The sequence below is a fragment of the Mauremys mutica genome, chromosome 1 (assembly GCF_020497125.1).
Source record: "Mauremys mutica isolate MM-2020 ecotype Southern chromosome 1, ASM2049712v1, whole genome shotgun sequence".
NCBI lineage: Eukaryota > Metazoa > Chordata > Testudines > Geoemydidae > Mauremys > Mauremys mutica.
The window spans coordinates 224,963,386-224,985,378 of record NC_059072.1 but is presented as its reverse complement, the minus strand read 5'-3'; the positions used below and the strand labels follow the sequence as shown (position 1 = coordinate 224,985,378).

General features: G+C 41.0%; 1 protein-coding gene across 6 annotated transcripts in view; it reads right to left on the bottom strand.

Moving 5' to 3' along the window:
* The window catches only part of SH3KBP1 (SH3 domain containing kinase binding protein 1), a 351,211-nt gene that overhangs the window by 8,196 nt on the left and 321,022 nt on the right, over nucleotides 1–21,993 (bottom strand). For 3 of the 6 annotated variants that reach the window (XM_045014513.1, XM_045014730.1, XM_045014887.1), the window contains 4 exons: nucleotides 10,139–10,248; nucleotides 5,993–6,118; nucleotides 3,929–4,200; nucleotides 3,516–3,518 (listed from right to left, as the gene is read on the bottom strand). In XM_045014513.1, coding sequence (XP_044870448.1) covers nucleotides 3,516–3,518; nucleotides 3,929–4,200; nucleotides 5,993–6,118; nucleotides 10,139–10,248 — 511 coding nt within the window. Of the gene's footprint in view, nucleotides 1–3,014; nucleotides 3,017–3,515; nucleotides 3,519–3,928; nucleotides 4,201–5,992; nucleotides 6,119–10,138; nucleotides 10,249–21,993 lie in introns of all 6 variants that reach the window. The other 3 variants (XM_045014575.1, XM_045014816.1, XM_045014652.1) reach the window with 2 other exon arrangements.

Genomic DNA, 21,993 nt, shown 5'->3' with positions numbered 1-21,993 from the left:
TTTGCAAGGGTTTGGATACCGAGAGACCGTAATGTTGCTCTCGAGTCCTTCATGGAGTGAAGCACATTGTTGGTGTTACTGGCAAATAGTTTTTCATCATCAAAAGGGAGATTTTCGATGGTATTCTGAACCTTGCGAGGAAAAGACGACAATGAAAACCATGAAGCTCAATGCATCATGACTGCTGTAGCAGTGGACCTTGCAGCTGTATTAGCAACATCAAGCACAGCTTGTACTGCAGTACGGGAGACAATTTGTCCCGCAGAGACTATGACTTTAAACTGATGGTTTTTGGTCATATTTTGCCAGAATGGCTGCATAATTAGAAATCTGGAATTGTAATGTAGGCAAAGCATACACTTTACGACCAAGCAGGTCCAGCCTTTTACTGTCTTTATCAGTTGGGGTAGACCTGGGAACTGGTGTTTGTTCTTTTGGTTAGCTGCCTCTACTACCAATGAATTTGGTGCTGGGTGAGTAAAAAGGAACTCAGACCCTTTGGAAGGAATACAATATTTCCCGTCAGCTCGCTTACAGGGAGATGTGCTAGTAGCTGGCAGGGCCGGCTCCAGAGCCCAGCGGGGCAAGCAGCCACGTGGGGTGGCCCTTTCCCGGGGGGGCGGCAGGCTGGGCCGGCGGACCTGCCGCAGTCATGCCTGCGGGAGGTCCACCGGAGCCCCGGGAGCAGCAGACCTGCCGCAGGCATGACTGCGGAGGGGACGCTCGGCCCGCGGCTCCAGTGGACCTCCCGCAGGCATGCCTGCGGCAGCTCAATCGGAGCTGCCGGACCAGCAAACCGCCCGCAGCTGCGGGAGGTTCAGCCGAGCCGCGCGACCAGCGGACCCTCCGCAGTCATGCCCGCGGGAGGTCCACTGCTCCCGTGGCTCGGGGGCGCCTCCCAGGCATGACTGCTTGGGGCGGCCAAATTTGTAGAGCCGCCCCTGGTAGCTGGTGTCTGCCATATGGTTTTGGCAGGATCCATAATGGCTGGATTTATAGGTAAGGCAATCCTGGATGTGGAGGAAGGTTGCAGGATGTCAGTCAACTCATGCTGGTTTTCAGAAACTTCCTCCAGATTAATTCTCAACTCGTTGGCGACTCTTTTGAAGAGGTCTTGAAATTTTAAGAAATCATCCGACATTGTTGGTGGGGGAGGCAGTATAGCTTCATCCTGTGTTGATACGGGCTCCACAAGGGTTGGGGAAGCATGTGTAGCGTGTTCATTGAAGAGTGGATTAACAGCTTGTTGTTCTGTCTCATTTGTAGTTGTATGCACTGGTGGTGGCGAAGTGGCATTGTTCCTATTTTTGGCATCTTGGCGATCATAGTGGAATCACTTATATGGTGCCCATGGACCTCAGTATTGCCACTGACCAAGGAAGGGCATAGATGGTGCCATCCACGGGTTTGTATACCAGGGAGGGAGGTCTTTGATGAACAAAGACCTAGATTTTCTATGATCAGTGGTGATTTGGCTCTGTGACTGGGAGAACTGGTAGGGTGAAAAGTCTCCCTGCACTATGGCTTCCTCATCACTAGAAAAGTGAGATACATCCAGAGACAGCTGTCTAGACCGCATGCGAATGTCCGGAGAAAAACAGGTGTCAAGTAGTGGTGACTGTAGGTTAGGTGACACCTGTAGGTCCGGTGAATGAATGAACTGCAGTGCCGGAGAGCCTGTGTGAGATAAACCCTCCGCTAGGAGCGCCTGCGGCACTGTAGGGTCATTCGGCACCGATGTTCTCTGCACCATAGTGCTCAATGCATGTGCTGAGGTTGGAGATGCCGTGGAGGTAAGCGCAGCCCATGTCTGTTCCGGCAAGGTCATTGCGGTGCTGGACGGTGCCATGAGAGAGGCAGGCAACTTGAAACCTGAAGCCTCAGCACCGGGAGCTTGTGCTGTCAACATAGCCAGAGGCGGAATTAGCGCAATGCCAGAGGAACTGGTGCATCAAAGGAAGGTCTGCATAGAAGAAATAGACCTGCTTCAGCGACCTTTTTGCTTCCAATGTTTGCCTTCTGGGTGAGGGCGGCAGGTGTTTTCTTTTTTTGTCCTTTTTGGAGGTGGGAGGGCTGCGGTTCACTGAGGAGCCCGTACCTGGGTCAGAAGCAGGTACGAGTGACTTCTGCATAAGAATCATTTTCATTCAGAGTTCTCTGTCTTTATGTGCCCTGGATATTAATTTGGAACAATGGGCACATTTTTGAGGAATGTGGGACTCCCCCAGGCATTTTATACACTGGGAGTCACCATCTGAGATAGGGATGGCGTCCCTACACGTAGTGCACCGCTTAAATCCTGGGAAGCCCAGGCATATTAGTGTCGGCTGGAGGCTGAGAGAAACAAGTTGGAACAAATTGTGTTTTTTTTTAAAGGGATGAATTTATCTAGTAACTAGAGTGCTAAACTAAGGGGGAAAAGGATGTAGAATGGGTAAGAGAAAAAGTTTTAATGAGTCTGCTGTAGGTCCGATTCCATCCAGGGACTGTAGAGTTTGGCCGCGCATGCACACTATTAAGACAAGACTGGTATGTGAGGCAGGCTCTGCGCATGTGTGGCCGATATGGGTACTGCTGTAAAAATCTCCGAACAATGGCACTGGGCGCACTGACACCTACAGTGGAGCACCCATAGGGACACCTCTCGAAGAAGAACGCAAAACACTCTCACTATGGATCAAGTTTTCCAATTATTTTTCAATATAGATTTATGTGAGCTGCAAAGATCTCTAGCTACATGAATATGTTTACAACATCAACCATCTTTCAGAGCTTTCTGTATTTCAGTGCAATAATGATACTTATAATCCCTAAACATTATTTTTTAAATAATTCAGTCACATTCAAAGTATTTAACAAATAATTTTAGACCATTCTTTCTTTGTGTAATTTGGCTAACTGTGTAACTATATACATTATCCTGTAGTTACAATAAATTATTTTTAAAAATCTCATAATTGTCCAAATAGCTAAAAAAATTCATTTTTATTTTAATTGTTCTTCCTTCCCGGGACTTCTCCACTTCCTTAAACCCAGCAGCACACCCTAGCCCCCACCATCAGTTCAGTACCCCCACTCCCATCAGTCCCCATTCCCACATTTCAGCCTCCCCCCCCCAGCCACACCACTGCTCCTCTTGGGGTCTTCACTCCCCTTTCCCAGGCCTGGGGGTATACAGCAGCATCCCTTCTCATCTCCCCTTTCCCACAGACTCTTCACATCTCTCTGCCCCTTCCCTGCCCAGGTGCTGCAGGGGAATGCAGTGAGGAGCAGAGGCACCATGCTGGCAAGTGGGGCAGAAGGAATGGAGCCATGCTGGGCTGCTGTGCTCTTTGCTCCCTCCCGCTCCGCCTCCCTCCCCTCCTGTGAGAACACTGCAAGCAGGATGGAGAGGCTCTGCTGGCTTATGGCAGGGCTGAACTTCATGGGGGCTGGAGTGTCTCACATCATGGTTAGACGGGCTCCAGACCCTCTCAAATCCCGTCACTTGTGACACAATCATTTGGAGGAGCAGCTTTCTGGGCAATTGTATTAACAATTTAACAACTACTGAAGAATTTTTGTATAAAAGCCCACTAGAAATGCTTCTCAGCTTTCAGATCAACATATTTGAGTCCTTAAATGGCCACTGATGTATTAGACAGTATAACCTCTATCCTTAACCTCTACAGTTCAGCTTTTTAAAAAGTCCAGGTAAACATGTACTTATATGATAAAACAACATAGCTCCAGAGAAGCTATTACAAACTATCAGATTGACTGTATCAGTGTTTTATATTTTTCTCAACATCTATTTGTCTTCATGAAATCTTTTTGTCTGACAAAAAGATCAAAGGAATTTCACACACAAACACATATTATATGGAAAAGATTGGTACAAAGCACAGTAAAGATGCTTCGAATGGATGGTGTGGTTTCTAATGCTTACTTTTGCTGGTCTTTCATTGTCTCAACGATAGTTCTTAGCTCCTTAACTTGTATCCTCAGCTCCTCCAAGGCTGCCGGACCTTGGCTTGAGAGCTCAGTCTTTGGCTTTCCTTCAGTACTGAACAAAGACGGGGAATTTGACCTATGGCCTGTTGTTCCCACAGTAACTGAATGAAGTGCAGGTGAGGATGAGGAGGATAATGATGCTTGTATATTACTCCCACTAGTCAAACCCCCTGGTTTTGGAGGCAATGAAGTTTTATTATCAGACACCTGTTAACAAAAAACAATGAATATTAAGTTGCCTGAATTGGAAGCACATCTCAGTATTAGGTATATTTTACTCTCCTGCCGTCGTGCTGATGGGTTTGGTTAGAACCTTTACATGCTTGAATATGGCACAATGGATATGATACTCCACTGTTACTCAAATCTGTCTTTCTGAACACTCACAATATTAAGCTTGAGCCTGCCAGGGACCCTCAGCCCAGCCCATCATTGACTGAGGGCTGGCCTACACAAAAATTTTATACCAATTTATTTCAGATAGGGGCGTGATTTTATATTGATATATTTAGAGTGGTACAATTCCTGTTGTGGGCAGGTTTCAACAGTTTAAAAGTGCTTCTACATAATTTTTACAGGAATAAACTATATATGTCTGTTTTTAAACCGATTTAGTGAAAGTGGTACAAAAACTACATGTGGACAAGCCCTTGGCAGATACGACAAAGAGTGGAAGAGGAAACAGAAGTACAGGCACAACGCATCTCAAAAGGTGGTAGAGGTAATAGAACCCATGTCTCCTGACTCCCAGTTTGATATCCACTAGACCATGCTAGGGTTTTTGTTTTTTCCTCTAGAAGTGTGCTTCATACATTTAGGATCCAGAGAACTAGAATCAGAACAAAACAAATGTTTAAGTTAAATGAAATTTGGTGCCTAAAACCTTGACAATAGTCCTCCACAGCTCCCTTGTGAAGTTTAACTAGAACAGTAAGATAGTTTAGAGCAGTAAATACAGATGTCTGTATTCATTATTAACATGGTTCCATTTTCTCTAGATTACAGTGACAATATATTATCAATATGACATGTTCTACACTAACGACTGTTCACCCACCCAGTACCATTTAAAGTTTTGGTACCAATATTTAAAATCATAAATGGTTTTAACTCAATTATCTCATCCTCTTCTCCCTTTCAGATTTAATTCTAGTGGTTTGATGGCTTTTGCTCTTGAGTTCTAGATATCCATAAGCTATTCCCAATAGGGATTCATAACCTCTGGAACTGGTTTCCAATGAGTCAGCAATTGCCAGAGTTTGACAGTCTAAAGGACATGGTGCCAGATTTACCTCTTTGGTTGGGCTTTTGACTGACTGGGGTACCATAGCTGAGGCAGATAATAGGGTCATTTGCGTTGATGAAACCTTGATTGAGGTCAATATTTAATAATCATAAATAATACATTGTATTTCTATAAGATTTTTCCTCTGAGGATCTCAAAGAAAAGATAAAATGTTACACATATAGACAACACGTCTAATAAGTAAGCAGAAAGGAAAATGAAGTGAAGAGAGATTTAGTAACTTTTCTAACTTCAAACAGAACTCAGATCTTTAATTACTAAGGCCAGGTCTACACTAGAAACTTTTGTGGTATAGTAATGTTGCTTAGGGATATGATTTTAGCAACCTTTTTATACTAGCAAAAGCGCTAGAATAGATGCAGTAATACCGACAAAAGTGTTGCTAGTACAGCTTATTTTGCTCAGGGAGTTGGTATAAGATATATTGGGGGGACACACTTTTTTGCCAGTATAAAAGGTGTCTACAGTGGGAGGATTTGTCCATCTAGCTATACTTAGCTGTAAGGGCAAACCTTTTCTAGTGTAGACTAGGCCTACATCTTGTGTTTCACTGTAGGACAATCCTTAAGTATTACAGTATATGTATTTTTGAAAACTAACTACCCTGAGGTGCTCAGTTACTGAGATGACAATGCATGTACATGAGGATAAGTTAGCAGATGCAGAGTAATCAAAACAGTCTGATTAACTTACTTGTGATATTGTAACAGTCTTTGTTTTCTTTGACACTTCAGTTGCTTTATGTATAATGGACACATGTTCTTCCTTTTCCTCTTCAGGGCTTGGTGAGTCAAAGAAATCAGGACTTGAAAGGGAGGACTAGATAGGCAAAACAGTAAAACCAGATATTTTCATTCTAGACTACTTTTAAAAGAAGAAAATTACATAGCAAATAATATCAAAAGTTATACAAGACAACTTATAATTCAAAAGGAAGGTTCTGTTTTAATTAATACCTTGTTTTAAAGGGTGGCAAATGAAAAAATCAGTATTGAAATGAGAAATGCGTAATGGCTATATTGCAATTTAGGGGCACTCTTTGTTCAGAAGAGGGTGCACAGCGCCTTCCTGCCCCCCCAGAAGAATTTTTGTTTAATGAGGCAGAATTTCCCTGAGGTTAATAAGGTGTGTATGCTGCTGTTCCACCACACTGGGAGAGGGTGCATTTGGCTTGGTCAGGTGCAGGCCTTACTCTACTACTTTTGGAGAGGTTAGTGCTGCTATCTGTACACAACACCTGCATTCCAAAGCCATGTTGTGTCTCTCTTCTGTGTAGGAGCACGAAGAGGGGAAAACCCATCGCATCCTTTGCCCCCTGACCTGGCACACTTTGCGTCTTGCACAGAGTCAACCACAAACTGGCTCTTAGATTTATTTTAAGTAATGTAACCTTCCGTTTTTGTTCTCTTTTATTTCCACGATAAGCCATTCACCTTCCCTTCACTTTATTTTTCCAGCATATGAACATGAGACATTAGTGTTAGCCATTGCACACTCTCATTTAGACATCCCGACATGCAAAAACAAAAAATGAAAATTATACACAAAAGATTGAGCATTTGTGCATTATCAAATCTTTTGTTTTTTTTAAAATAGCAAAATGATATTGGTCACACACCAGGAAGCTGGGCACAATTTGAGCTATGTAACAGATTCAGAGAAGTTTGAAAAAGATAGCTTTACTCTCTCTCCATGGTATTTTAACAGATGAAAGGGAGATCTATTATGTGGAGCTTGTAGTCTGGACTATGTCTTCATACATTAAGGGCTGGATAAATGCAGGGCCTATAGAGGCAGCAAAATTATAGAGCTAGATATTGATATATCATTTATAGCATCTTCAATTGGCAGTCATGTTCCTTCACACTTCCTGGAAAGCAGCAGCCAATCAGAGCAGCTCAGCAGACCCCCACCCACCCTCTCCTCTCAGGAACCTTGCCTATTCTCACAGGAAGGGAGAGATGCCCTTGCTCACAGGAGGAGAGGAAGAAACCTAAAGAGCTCTGCAGCATTGGGCAGCTCCACTCGCTCTTCCCCTGCACCCCCAGCCCCAACTCCCAAGCAGGGATGGCTTTTCTGTTCCTCCCTCTCCCACCCTGTAACTCCTGACCAGGGAAGAGGGAGGGAGGTGAAGAACCCTGCTGGGAAGGGGGAGAGGGGACTCTGCTGCAGCCCTCTCTGGCCTGGAAAAGGGGGATGAAGAACCCCAGTAGGAGCAGAGGTGAGGCTGGGGAGGAGGCACAGCCGACGGGGGGTGCTAGAGGGCTTTATTGACGGGGGCACTAGATGTATGTTGTAGCTGTATTAGTCCCAGGATATTAGAGAGAGACTGTGAGTAAGGCAAATCTTTTATTGGACCAACTTCTATGGGTGAGAGAGACAAGGTTTGGAGCTGACACAGAGCTCTTCTTCAGGTCACTAGGTGGCAGAACTGATGGGTTCTGTGCAGATGCACTTCAATTTATTTTCCCTCTATTGATGGTCATGGCATGTATTTAATGTAGAAACTTTTCATTTACATTTAAACACATTAGAGCTACAATCCGCTGATACATTTCTACTTACAGTGGTACACTTTTAATCAGGAGCTTACTCAGATAGTTAGTTATACAACATCTGAGTAAGTAATTGACATACTTTCATGTGATTACATGCTGCACAGAAGTTTAAAAAAAGATAGTGCAAGTGTCAAAATTCAGACAATAAGGAAAAGAAAGTTAGATGTCCCTTCATTCCTAGTGAGTTTAATTTATAATTTTAATTTCACAGTTTCAATAGAATTAATATAAATAGCATGCTGTGTTAATAGCATTACAGTGAATCTAAATAATTATTTGCTTGAAAGATTTTGTTGCACTGTTGCCTACTGGCTCTCTCAACCTTTTATTTTGAGATTAGTAAATACAATTGGGCACACCACTCTTGAAAGGTTGTGAGCCCTGGCCAGTGGCAGTTTCACTAGAGAGCAAGCACCTGAAGAGCCCTTTGGCCCACCAAGATTTGGACTTTGCCTTATCTGGCTCATCAGGCAATATAACTGAATATCATTGCTATAGGTAATTAGGTAATTAAAGCCTTACTACTAGTTATGTCCCCAAATTAAAATGATTTTGTTCATTTTAACTTTAATTCAGCTTTACCATATCACATATGGTAAAAAAAAGAAAACTGAAATAACCAAGGTAATTTAACAACTGATTCTTTGGCATTGGACAGAGGTGGTGGTAAAACAATGACGGAAAGAAACTGAATATGCAAAGAGGGACTCCCAAAACTATAACAGACCTGGACCCCTATCAAAATTAATCTGGCCCTGATACACATCTGGGTCCTTTGGGTCATTGGTTGTTGGATGAAAGTAAACACAAATACATTATTTAGAGCTAACTGCAGCTAGTGGGTTGCTTGGTAACAGAATTGAACAGGATGTGTGAATAGTGGATAGGTTGTCTTTTTATCATTGTGAGTACTTGCATGGGTACATGATAAGTGAGGGAAGGCCTGTTATTAGGAAATCACCATATTATATTACATTATTATATTATAAACTGGAAACAATTCATGTGTAGCTACTGAAATTCTTCCTTTCCCCTTCTTCAATCCCTTCAATTCCATCTTTTCCTGTCTTTAATTTTCATTTCTTCATTTTCTTTAATTGTTGTTGCTCCTGAACTTATCTGGCTGTGACCTATACCAGTCACATGTTTAGTATCTGGAGATGTCAGGAAGTGTCTTTTGGGTTTTCAGATCTATTAAATAGTGACCCCGGGCACAACCAACAGGTCATTTAGATTCCTTCATCTGAGACAAACTGTTTATTGGGTGTAACTTGTTGAACAAGAGTTTCCTAAAAGTCATAGTTGATGTGCAAGTGATGTATAAGACATGGAGTTTTATGTCAATTGCCCCTTTCTATTTCTTTCTTGTGGAAAAAAAAAGATGAAATTTGAGTTTCTCACAGTAACTATGAGTCAAGAATAACAGCTCTTATAGAAGAGGCAGAAAAGTATGAGAGAAAAAACATGCAAACATCTTACAGGTGCCTGGATAATAAAATTGAAAAGTATGACTTAATATGCAGAAAAACTGCAACTGGCATGTTATTACAGCAACATATATAGAGTGTGTGTGTCAGTTATGAGTAGGCCATACCTTAACAAGAGGCTTATACAAAGACATTCCCCTTAGTCTGTGAAAAATCTCCATTTTCCAGGGATGCATATGTTTGCAAAGAGGAAGGGTGAGGGACTTCAGTATATTTATTTGATTTACCATTTAAATAAAAATGCTTTTTGTAATCATAACAATCAAGAAAAAAGGCAATACCATTTGGCAAAGAAACAGCACATTAAGTTCACTTTGCTAGAAATGTTGATACTTTGTTCCTGTAAAAACATAATGTGTTTATTGCCAATATAGCACAGAATTCAACTTTTATAATTTGACAGTGGGGCAGTTTTGAAAACCCCCTAAAAAGACTGAGGAATATTGTCCTTGGGGAAATTTTTAAAAAGTACTTGACAGCTAAAGTGGAATCTGGTCTATTCCAAAAACTTTTAAGAAGTATTTTTATGAGCTCCACTCACGCTTGGTGGGGATGATCTAGCAGTATCCAGAGAGTGGGTGAAACTCTTAGACAGGGAATGTTCTTAAACGTATATTCAAAATTATGGCATACTCTTAAAAAGGGGCTCCCTGAGAGGCACCTCCAGCACCTCATTAGTATGTGTGATGCAGCTGCCCAAGCATAAATGAAAGGATTGAATAACACGGATACTTACCAAGAAAAAAAAATTCAGAAAGTAATTTGAAAAAAAAAGGAAGAAAAAATGAACATACAGATGTGAGTGACTGGGATGGAGGTCGTCTGCCAGTAGCTTTTGGTCTGGTTGTAGTTGGATGACTGAGCTTCTCAGCAACTGGTACTACAGAGTCAAAACCTTCCAGATCTTAAAAACAAAGATTACATTGAGTCAATTCTGAGAATCATTCTCTAAGAGAAACAATACAAACTTATATTAAAGGCAAAACAAAATTCCTGCCTTTGGTAAATCTCAAAGAAATTAAGTCCCCATTACATCATGTTGCTTCTTTTATTTTTTTATAATTTAGCTGCCCCTGTGTAACTAAAAAAAATCTAGGGCAGCTGAAATGTAGGTACTTGTAACTTCTGTCATGCACGCTTGTTCTTTTGGCTCAGTTATAATCAGGCATGGAAAGAGTATAGGAGCCTTTTTTGCCTAGCAGTGCAATTAAAGCTGAAGGACAAAACTCTGGCTCACTCATGTGAAACAGAAAATGCAGCTGCAAAATTACCTTGTTACTGCTAGAGCGGCTAATCATTTTTCTATGAATAATTTGAGGCAGAAAATAGTATGCACATTCTTCCAACGTTTGTATCACCAATTATAGACTTGCACTACAGCATTTGATAATGATCACTAACTGACACCTATTATAACAATGAAAAGAAAACACCTCAGTAGACTCCTAAAACTCTACAAGGCCCAGGGTAAGTAGATTCAAAGAATAGGAACCTGGCTTGGCTTTATGTGACATGAAACATATTGATGGAGTGTTTACTGAATCCAGCCACATGCTAGTACTGAAGGGATATGACATCTGAAGGAATATTACTGCTCTTGAACACATTTGAATCATCTGATTCAATATCATTCATCTGTTTTGTTTCATAAACAAATATTGTTTCAGCCACCTCAACTTAAGATATTCTACTGCATTTGTGTATGAGATATATCTATCACCCCTCCGGTCCCCCTGTTTTATCAAATTACTGGAATATGTGATTCAAGAATAAGCTCGATTAAAAAAACGCATTGGCTGCGAACCAAAAGCTACATATCCTTCATAAAATATATATACCAAAGAGTTAAATGGGACTTTATTCAGACCTGGTAAAAGGAGCAATTAATCTTCTGCAGATCAAGCTATGTTGATAGAATACACAAGGGTAATCTCCTTAAAGTGACAGGTAATAGAAAATAAAGACCCATTATATGGATAAACTGTAGCACATTAAGTAGGAGAGCCAAACTGATTTCAGGTACTTAGAGGATTTGGTGGCTGGGAGTTAAATGGGATCTAGATTTTAAACTGTGTATCTCTGAGGCACTAATATCCTGCAGAATCCCTAAGGAAGGTATGTACACTACTTTCAATAACCCTCTTATGGTCTAAAGGTTATTCACCTCTGAATTTTACAACATTTTAGGAATAACTCTTTCTACACACAACAAATAACTGCCCGTCCTCTAATGAATATGCCTTTAGTGCATCTTTTGATGGTTCTTCTAACCTACATCTTAGCCTTGCCACTGTGGCATGTTACACATTCTGCCACTCAGGATCGGACAGTCTAAAGTTACAAGTTCATCTTTGCAAAGGTCAGGTGATGCAATGGGCCACTGTGGAAGAGCATGGATTAAACTTTAAAAGTCCAGCCAGCCAACATATATCTGAAACCTATCCTTTGCCTGCTAGTGCTGCTTTTTGTTTGGGTGTAATTTATTTTCTCTGGAAATCTTAGTTCAAATGTGCCATCTGATTTTCAGTAATCCCCCACTTCTATCCAGTTTTCCAGCTGAAGTGAATAAGGGATGATGAGGTTAAATGACTTGCCTAAGATCACACAGTTAATGAGTTGCCCAACTTGAATTAAAACCCATGACATTTGTTTTAACCACTATTTACAACACTGCCCTAAGTTTTAAAGATGGGGAATAAAGGTAAATTCTGACCCTCTTGACTCCCATCTCTTCCACCACTGAACCAAGAAAACACACCGACAGCTTCACTGTTCTCTGTCTTGTGACTTTTGTCCAAAACGCCACTGTTCTCTCCCTTTTTCTTATAAAAGATAATTTCATACTACAGGTAATTGGAGTAGGATGGAAAGCAACCAATGAAAAAGGAAGACATTAGTGCTGGTTAGTATATAAAAGGATTACATTTGATGAAGTCAGCTCTCTCCATTTTTTAAGTGTAGTATTGCTGATCCTACTCATGAATTATTATCAGATGTATGTTTCTAGATTTGATCAGAGTAATCAAACATTCACATTTTGTTCATTTTAATGTAAAAACATATGGGTCAAATTCAGCAACTGAATGAATGTGTCACTGAAGTCAGTAAGAGCTGTGAGCATCTGAATGAAAAAGACTATTAAGAAAATTGGATGGGCTTTATAATAGTTTTGTCCATAATAATATAATAGTTTTGTTCTGTGAAAAGGTTCTGTTAACAAGAAATAGATGGAAGGGTTTTAGCAATAGCCCAGTTTTTCAAGTTTCTGAATCTACAGCTGGTCTCTAGAAAAATAGTTCAAAACAACCTATATGAGAAATACAGACTATAACAGAGAAATACAGAAGAGAGCACAGGGTGGAAAGATTTAACTTCTCTTATATGTTGCCAAACTAGTGAGATTGCAAAAACCCAATTGACACTATAAATAAAATCCTATTAAAGTGTAAGTCAGAGCCCAAAGAGAAGGACCCTTACTTGTACAAGTCTAAATAGCAAACTCATTTATAGAACTCCCTTGCCCTTTTTTTGATCTTCTTATTTAGACTTTTTGTATCTCTTTCAAATCCTTCCCTTTCCAAGGTGATCAGCACTTCAGAGTCAGACCCTAAAGTACTATTCACACACAGAGAGAACAAATTATATTAATAATTGATTAAATTGGTACAAGAAAAACAAAGACTTCAGTTGCTCAAACTAAAGCCAGGTCTCAGTGGTAGCAGAGTTGGTGTATGAATGCACAGTGTAGAAATGCTGTACAGTTAGGGTCAATTTCTTATTTACACGGCTTATTTTTCTGATTATTCTTGCCAATGAAATATAATGCTACAGTGTTTTTTCCCCAATGTTCTTAGCTAGGTTTCCTCTTTACGAGATATATATTGTACACACATTATATAGGGGTGTGCAGAAATGACAGCATTAAATGCTAATGCAGGCATGTGATTATAAAACAGAATTTATAGATAGCTAAGGAAGATTATATTTGGGGTTTTTACATCCGAGTACAGTACACCTCCCTGGTTCTGGGAAACGTGGGATGCCATAACAGAAAAAGGAAGCAGTGACTGTATCCAAAGTCTTGCTAATTGGGCTGCAGGCTATTCAGCAGCCCGTGGAAGCAAACAATCAAATTCTTCTCACAAGAAGCCCCTCCCTTCTCTAGTCTGACACCAACCAAGATCAGGGCAGTAGGCTTCACTTTAGACTCAGATGAAATCTTCAAATTCCTTAACTGAAAACTCGCTAATAACTATTATAAAGATAAATAACTGCACCAACATTAATGTTTCACTACTGAGGATAGTAATGCATTAGACTCAGTGAGACACAGGAAGAAAGACCAGAACAGAATAGTCCCTTAGTGTATGTGATAAAGCAGGCCCGCCTGGAGTGCCCTCCTGCAGCAGGCTGTAGCATGACACATGCACCTGCCTCAGTTTCCCTCCCTCAGAAATAGTCTAAACAGTCTTTTTGAGTACAGTTGGCCCTTGTGGGATTAACTGATGATAAAAGAATGCCCCGGGAACATAAACCATAACAAAATAAGTCATAACACCCAGTCCTACATCCATAGTCCAGACACAATATTAAGTAGAGCCCTAGTGTCCCACCCCAGCTCTCTGGTGTGGTTCTGGTGTCCCTCACCACGGGTCACTCACAACCTTCAACCCTCCATTGCCCTCCACCTGCAGCTTTCTGGCTCAGAGAGCCAATAGGCCTCACACGGCCATCTCCTGCTCTCAGCCTTCAGGTCTTTCCCACCTTCTCTCTGGCCATGGCTTTCTGCCTCATGAAGGTGAGCAAGCTAGCACCTCCATTGGCTCCCTAGCCCTTTCAGAGTCCTGGCTCAGGCTCTGGCAGAGTGACCAACTAGCCACCACACCGACTCCTGACTTCAGCCCTTTTCAGCCAGCTGGCACTAGCTCTTGAAGCAGGCCAGCCCCACCACTGGCTTTCTGATAATCCCTCCCTCTCACCAGGGAGGGCCTGCAGAGAGCCCTCTGCTCTCTACAGCTTTCCCAACACAATGCCTCCAGTCTCCTAACTTCCAGGTCTCTCTCTCAAACTGGGTCTCAACTCCCCCTCCCCCACTTTCTCCCTGACCCTTTATAGCCCCAGGTGCTTCCCCACTCTCTTAATTGGCCAAACTGGGAGCACCTGCTCTGACACCAGCCCTGTTTCATTTACAGGGCCAGCCACCCTGTGGCAGTGTACTAATGCAGCACAATCTTCTTTAAAGTGTTCTGCTTGCTGTCCTAGCATAGTTGGTTAGAATGAAAAAAACTCAGCTGTGCAAGAAATATTCTCAGGTAAATTGGCATGGAAATCAATAGTAGTTTTCCCATACAATATTTTCTAAGGAGTGTGTGCATGTAAAAATGTTATTGTTTTCAAAACAGATCCAGGTGAAAAAACTTAAGATATAAGTTTTTAGCCTGCAAGGGATTTTTTTCCTCAGAAAGGAAAAAAAAAGTCATTAAGCAATTTTACAATTGCTGAGTTGACAAGAAATAGGTGAGGGTTTTAAGCTTGTTTCATAAGTTTTTTTTGTTTGTTTGTTTTTCTTCTTCTTTTGGATTCAGCTCTTTGGTGCTTTGGAAGAAACAGGCAAAGTGATTTCACCTTGAAAATTAATAATGACAAGTGATCGATAGTAGAATCCATATTTTTTATAGTTTCATGTTTATTTTCTTTCAAGATTTCAGTATTCATGATAAGTCCATATATGGTGGATGAGATAGAGATTAATGAAATCTGTTGTATGTTAGTTAATGCAAATACAGTAAATACAGTTTAATTTAAAAAAATAAAGAACCTAAGTATTGTTGAGGACTCTGAGAAAACTAAGATTATTATCTATGTATTTCTATACAACAGGCCAGATTATCCAACCCTTTACTCATCCTGAGTAGTACTTGCTCTGGAAAGGAGTCCCGCATTGGTTTCTTAGCATGCGTCAGAGTAGCAGACACCGATCCATATTGAAAAAATGCAAACTGACTCCATTTGAACTCCAGTTCAGATCTGATTCATTCAATTTTATCAGGAAGGATTCCTGTTTCTAAATCTACTGCATTTAGAATAACATGGATTGTATGTGAGACTTCTGCCAACTCAGTCTCTTGCTTTTGGTACAAAGGATTTGGATATCAAAGGCTCCATTAGACAGTAATTAGATGACTTTATTTTCTAAAGTAAATAGCTCTTTTCAGATTTTATCTTGAATCCTGGATAACTGAAAACTGAATGCTGAAAGTTGCCGTATGGTACCCTGCAAAGCTCTGGGTCAGTGCTTTCATCAAGTTTTTACTTTTAAAGATGTAGAGCAAGTATTTAGCGGTCAAGAAAACTGAGCTAAGCTAGAAGAAATGGGTATGTTGCTTTTAGACAACTGGACACACATGTTTCAGAGTAGCAGCCGTGTTAGTCTGTATCCGCAAAAAGAACAGGAGTACTTGTGGCACCTTAAAGACTAACAAATTTATTTTAGCATGAGCTTTCGTGAGCTGCAGCTCACTTCTTCGGATGCATAGAATGGAACACACAGACAGGGGATATTTATACATACAGAGAACATGAAAAGGTGGAAGTATGCATACCAACAGGCAGAGTCTAATCAATTGAGATGAGCTATCGTCAGCAGGAGGAAAAAAAACTTTTTGAAGTGATAATTAAGATGGCCCATAGAAGGTGTGAGGAGAACTTAACATAGGGAAATAGATTCAATTGGTGTAATGACCCAGCCATTCCCAGTCTTTGTTTAGGCCACAGTTAATAGTATCTAGTTTGCATATTAATTCAAGTTCAGCAGTTTCTCTTTGGAGTCTGTTTTTGAAGTTTTTTTTGTTGCAAAATTGCCACCTTCAAGTCTGTCACTGAGTGGTTAGAGAGGTTGAAGTGTTCTCCCACTGGTTTTTGAATGTTATGATTCCTGATGTCAGATTTGTGTCCATTTATTCTTTTGCGTAGAGACTGTCCGGTTTGGCCAATGTACATGGCAGAGGGGCATTGCTGGCACATGATAGCATATATCACGTTGGTAGATGTGCAGGTGTACGAGCCCGATGGCGTGTCTGATGTGATTAGGTCCTATGATGGTGTCACTTGAATGGATATGTGGACAGAGCTGGCATCGGGCTTTGTTGCAAGGATAGGTTCCTGGGTTAGAGTTTATGTTGTATGGTGTGCGGTTGCTGGTGAGTATTTGCTTCAGGTTGGGAGGCTGTCTATAAGCGAGGACTGGCCTGTCTCCCAAGATCTGTGAGAGTGAGGGATCATCTTTAAGGATAGGTTGTAAATCTTTGATGATGCGCTGGAGAGGTTTTAGTTGGGGGCTGTAGGTGATGGCTAGTGGTGTTCTGTTATTTTCTTTTTTAGGCCTGTCCTGTAGTAGGTGGCTTCTGGGTACTCTTCTGGCTCTGTCAATCTGTTTTTTCACTTCAGCAGGTGGGTATTGTAGGTTTAAGAATGCTTGATAGAGATCTTGTAGGTGTTTATCTCTGTCTGAGGGATTGGAGCAAATACGGTTGTATCTTAGAGCTTGGCTGTAGACAATGGATCGTGTGGTGTGTCCGGGATGGAAGCTGGAGGCATGTAAGTAAGTATAGCGGTCAGTGGGTTTCCGGTATAGGGTGGTATTTATGTGACCATCGTTTATTAGCACAGTAGTGTCTAGGAAATGGACCGCTTGTGTGGATTGGTCTAGGCTGAGGTTGATGGTGGGATGGAAATTGTTAAAATCACGGTGGAATTCCTCGAGGGCTTCTTTTCCATGAGTCCAGATGATGAAGATGTCATCAATGTAGCGCAAGTAGAGTAGGGGCGTTAGGGAACGAGAGTTAAGGAAGCGTTGTTCTAAGTCAGCCATAAAGATGTTGGCATACTGAGGGGCCATGCGGGTACCCATAGCAGTGCCACTGACTTGAAGATATATATTGTCCCCAAATGTGAAATAGTTGTGGGTGAGGACAAAATCACAAAGTTCAGCCACCAGGTTAGCCGTGATATTATCGGGGATACTGTTCCTGATGGCTTGTAGTCCATCTTTGTGTGGAATGTTAGTGTAGAGGGCTTCCACATCCATAGTGGCCAGAATGGTGTTTTCTGGAAGATCACTGATGGATTGTAGTTTCCTCAGGAAGTCAGTGGTGTCTCGAAGATAGCTGGGAGTGCTGGTAGCATAGGGCCTGAGGAGAGAGTCCACATAGCCAGACAATCCTGCTGTTAAAGTACCAATGCTTGAGATGATGGGGCGTCCAGGATTTCCAGGTTTATGGATCTTGGGTAGCAAATAGAATACACCTGGTCGGGGTTCCAGGCATGTGTCTGTATAGATCTGTTCCTGTGCTTTCTATACACCACTGACTTCCTGAGGAAACTACAATCTGACTACAACCTGAAGCAAATACTCACCAGCAACCGCACACCATACAACATAAACACTAACCCAGGAACCTATCCTTGCAACAAAGCCCGATGCCAGCTCTGTCCACATATCCATTCAAGTGACACCATCATAGGACCTAATCACATCAGACACGCCATCAGGGGCTCGTACACCTGCACATCTACCAACGTGATATATGCTATCATGTGCCAGCAATGCCCCTCTGCCATGTACATTGGCCAAACCGGACAGTCTCTACGCAAAAGAATAAATGGACACAAATCTGACATCAGGAATCATAACATTCAAAAACCAGTGGGAGAACACTTCAACCTCTCTAACACTCAGTGACAGACTTGAAGGTGGCAATTTTGCAACAAAAAAACTTCAAAAACAGACTCCAAAGAGAAACTGCTGAACTTGAATTAATATGCAAACTAGATACTATTAACTGTGGCCTAAACAAAGACTGGGAATGGTTGGGTCATTACACCAATTGAATCTATTTCCCTATGTTAAGTTCTCCTCACACCTTCTATGGGCCATCTTAATTATCACTTCAAAAAGTTTTTTTTCCTCCTGCTGACGATAGCTCATCTCAATTGATTAGACTCTGCCTGTTGGTATGCATACTTCCACCTTTTCATGTTCTCTGTATGTATAAATATCCCCTGTCTGTGTGTTCCATTCTATGCATCCGAAGAAGTGAGCTGCAGCTCACGAAAGCTCATGCTAAAATAAATGTGTTAGTCTTTAAGGTGCCACAAGTACTCCTGTTCTTTTTGTGGACACACATGGAGAGTGGTTTACATTTCTGTTTTACCACATTTTCCTTGCTCTGTATGGCTAGGGAGTTAATGAATTATTTCATGGGCTATTATTATCTCCCTGCTTACAATATTTACAATTTAAAGCTATGGTTATGGGTAATCCTCAGTTAGCTAACATAAATATTACAGCTTAATGCACCACGCAATTCTATTAATTCTGGCTGCTTTGTATAACTTCGTTAGAATGAATATGTATAGCATTGTCTTGGGGGATGCCAACCGAAGGCGGATTTCTCTTTTCATTATAACTCTCATTTTGCCCTCAGCATCTGGTATTCAGTGAAGTACTTTTTCCAAGTTTTACAGATTGCCAAGGAACAAAGGGGTTTAGTTATTTGCCTGAAGTCACAAAATGAGCTAATGGCTTACCTGGGATTTAAACACAGGACTACCTGTTTCATAACTCTTTCTTCAAGGGTTCTCTAACTTTTTACATAGTGTGGACCATATCTTATGAGGGAAATCATTTCATTGCCACTTCCCCTCCCTTCCACAATAACACTGATCATCTCCCCTCCCATTTATGAACATATATCAGCACTGTGGCAACTAGATATTCATTATGAGGAAAACAGCTTATAAGTGTATTTTTAACTGTCTTAATGCAATTTAGCATGTGGGAAAAAAGGAGAAGAGCTGGCAGCATGTGCCAGTCAGCTCTCCATCACTCGCTAGCAGGTGTTCCTCAGACCATAATTTGAGAACTACTGATTTACTATATTTCAAGATCAGATCTCCCCATAGCTCTGAAAAAAGAGCTTTCTTCTGTTACCTTATAGAATATCTCTTAATAAATCTCATGCCAGTGCTACATTTTTCAACAGCAATCAATGAGTACTTAGGTGTGTTTTGTTAGTAATATTAGATAGCTAATATCCTACAGAGCAAAGGGTATAAAAAGACAGGATAAACATTGAAACAGATTGTGTTCTCTTAGATGCATGCATGAACTGTGCGCAGTGTTGCCAACTCTCATGATTTTGTCATGAGTCTCATGATAATGATGGTTTTCCTTAAAGCCCCAGCTCCTGGAGTCAAGTGGATTTGTGATTATTTTAGCCTTCATTCTTAAAGTAAAAGTAAGTTTCTAGCCCTTGTTGCTGTGGAGAAAGCGTCAAAATGTGACTCCCAGTGAAGGCTCAAAAAGCAGAAGGCATATTAAAAAAACCCAACCAAATGTATCATTTGTAAATAATCTCATGGATTTTAAAGCCAATCTCATTATTTTTGGTGAGCGTGACTCATGATTTTTGAACATTTGGGGTTGGCAATACTGTTTACGTGCAGTCCATTATTTGCTGGGAGGTACAGAGACTACTATTTTGTGTGGATTATTGTGTGATTCTGCTCTATATATTTTAACAGTATTTACTGGCAGACTACAGTTTAAATGACATAGTTCAAATCCATAAGACTTTCAGAATTAGAGCTTTATCCTTTAAATTACCAAATCTGCTAACAGTTTTATTTTGTCAATCTACTAGCCCTCAAAAATTATCATGATTATAAAATAGATCATATTTTTGAGAGCTAGTAGACTGATGTTTATTGATCCAGGATCTAGGGACTATGGGTGGAATTTTTAAGAAAAAATGCCTTACCTTGTACTGGTCCTTTGCCATATATACAAGGTGTGAATTTAAACCACTATAGTTATACCAGTATAACTTCCCCTGGTGACACTCTTATTCCAGTTGTGGTGGTTTGGGAGACCTGTCTATGTACACTGTGTGAATTCTGTTTGGTGCTATGGCCCCTCTGTATGTTTATGCCCATATGGCTGACTTTGCTGTATTCTTGCATCATATTTCTTGTGGTAAGGAGAGGGGGACTGGTGCCAGGGTGTCTGCTTCTGAATGGGACAATCATTGAGGACCATCAACAACTGGATAAGTCTACCCTAACTGAACAATGGGGTTTTTCCAACCGAAATGAAAAACTAGTTCTTTCCACCTTATGTGCAGAATGGAAGGAAAATAAGAGCAAAGAACCAAGATATTAGCGCTGGCTTTAAAAACCACAGAGAGTGGTAGGGTGAGAAATGCAAAGGGAGCTTGGGCAGGAGTGGAAGGAGTCTCTGATTTCAGAAGAGAAGCTTGAGCAGAACGAGTGAGGTCCAGGAGAGGGGACGTGAAACTCTGAAAAAAAAAAACCTGACCAAATCTCTAAGAATGCTCAAGAGTACCGAGGAAATTGAGGCACAGAATTGCCCACAGGGTATCTTAGTTTGCATTGACCTGTATATATCTCTTGTGCTGTGTAAAGTAAAGTAAAGAGTGAATGATTTAGAAATCCAAAGTCAAGGGCAAAGCTACACTTATCACGCTGAATTGGCGCAGCTGCACTGATGCAGCTGCATTGCTGTAGTGCTGTAATGAAGAGGCTCTACGCCAACAGAAGAGAGCTCTTCCACTGGTGTAGTTAATCCACCTCCCCAAGAGGGGGTAGCTGTGTCAATGGAAGAAGCTCTCCCACCAACGTAGTGCTGTTTATGCAGGGAGTTAGGTTGGTATGACTATGTTGCTCAGCGGTGTGGATATTTCACACCCTTGAGCAACTTAGTTATATGGGTATAAGTCTGTAGTGTAGACCTGGCCTAAGACAATCAAGGGTTAAATTGTAAACTAGAATGCCCATGAGGATTGAGCTCTGGGAAAAGGGTGTGCTTGAGCTCCTGGGAACTGTTGGAAGACCAGGGTGGCTGGACCATAGTGTCCCACTTCCAAGAAGGGTATCAGACAGAGTCCAAGCCCCAGGAGGTCTGTAACACGATATAAGAGTGCCTTTTTCTGCTTTAGCTTATGTTGGTTTGGAATTGGTTTAAGCTCAGATGAAGCAGGCCACTTTTATTTTGGAATAAGAGTATCCACAGATGAAATTATATACATTATACTGGTATAACTGGAAATATTTCCCATGCAGGCAAACCCTTAGTGACTTAGGTACATGAGTCTACTGAAAGTCAATGGGTGTTTTTGACAACCCCACTTTATATATTCTACTTCAGACGAGATAATAGTTCAAAGATGTTACTAAATGGTCCTCTATTGTGTAATATGCAATGATGCCACAATGAAATGTATGTATTATACTTTATGATGGCACCATTTGAATATAAAGACCTGATAAACAGAAACCAGGTGTTGATTGATAGTGTATGCATAAAACATATATATCAGATAACCCAATCAAATTCCATAGAGAGGGTTTATAAGAAATGATTGTTTCTGTTGCAATATTATAGTGCAATATTTTCCATCACAGTCCACTATCTACCCATTTGCAATTAGAAAATATGTATCACCAAAATGCACAACAGTAGTTCCACAGAATGCATGCTATTAATTCTTAGCGAAGGTAAATATCAGGATAGAAAAGAGATGGAAAAAAGCCTTACCCTCGTCAAGTGAAGAAGAGTTACCCATGGTAA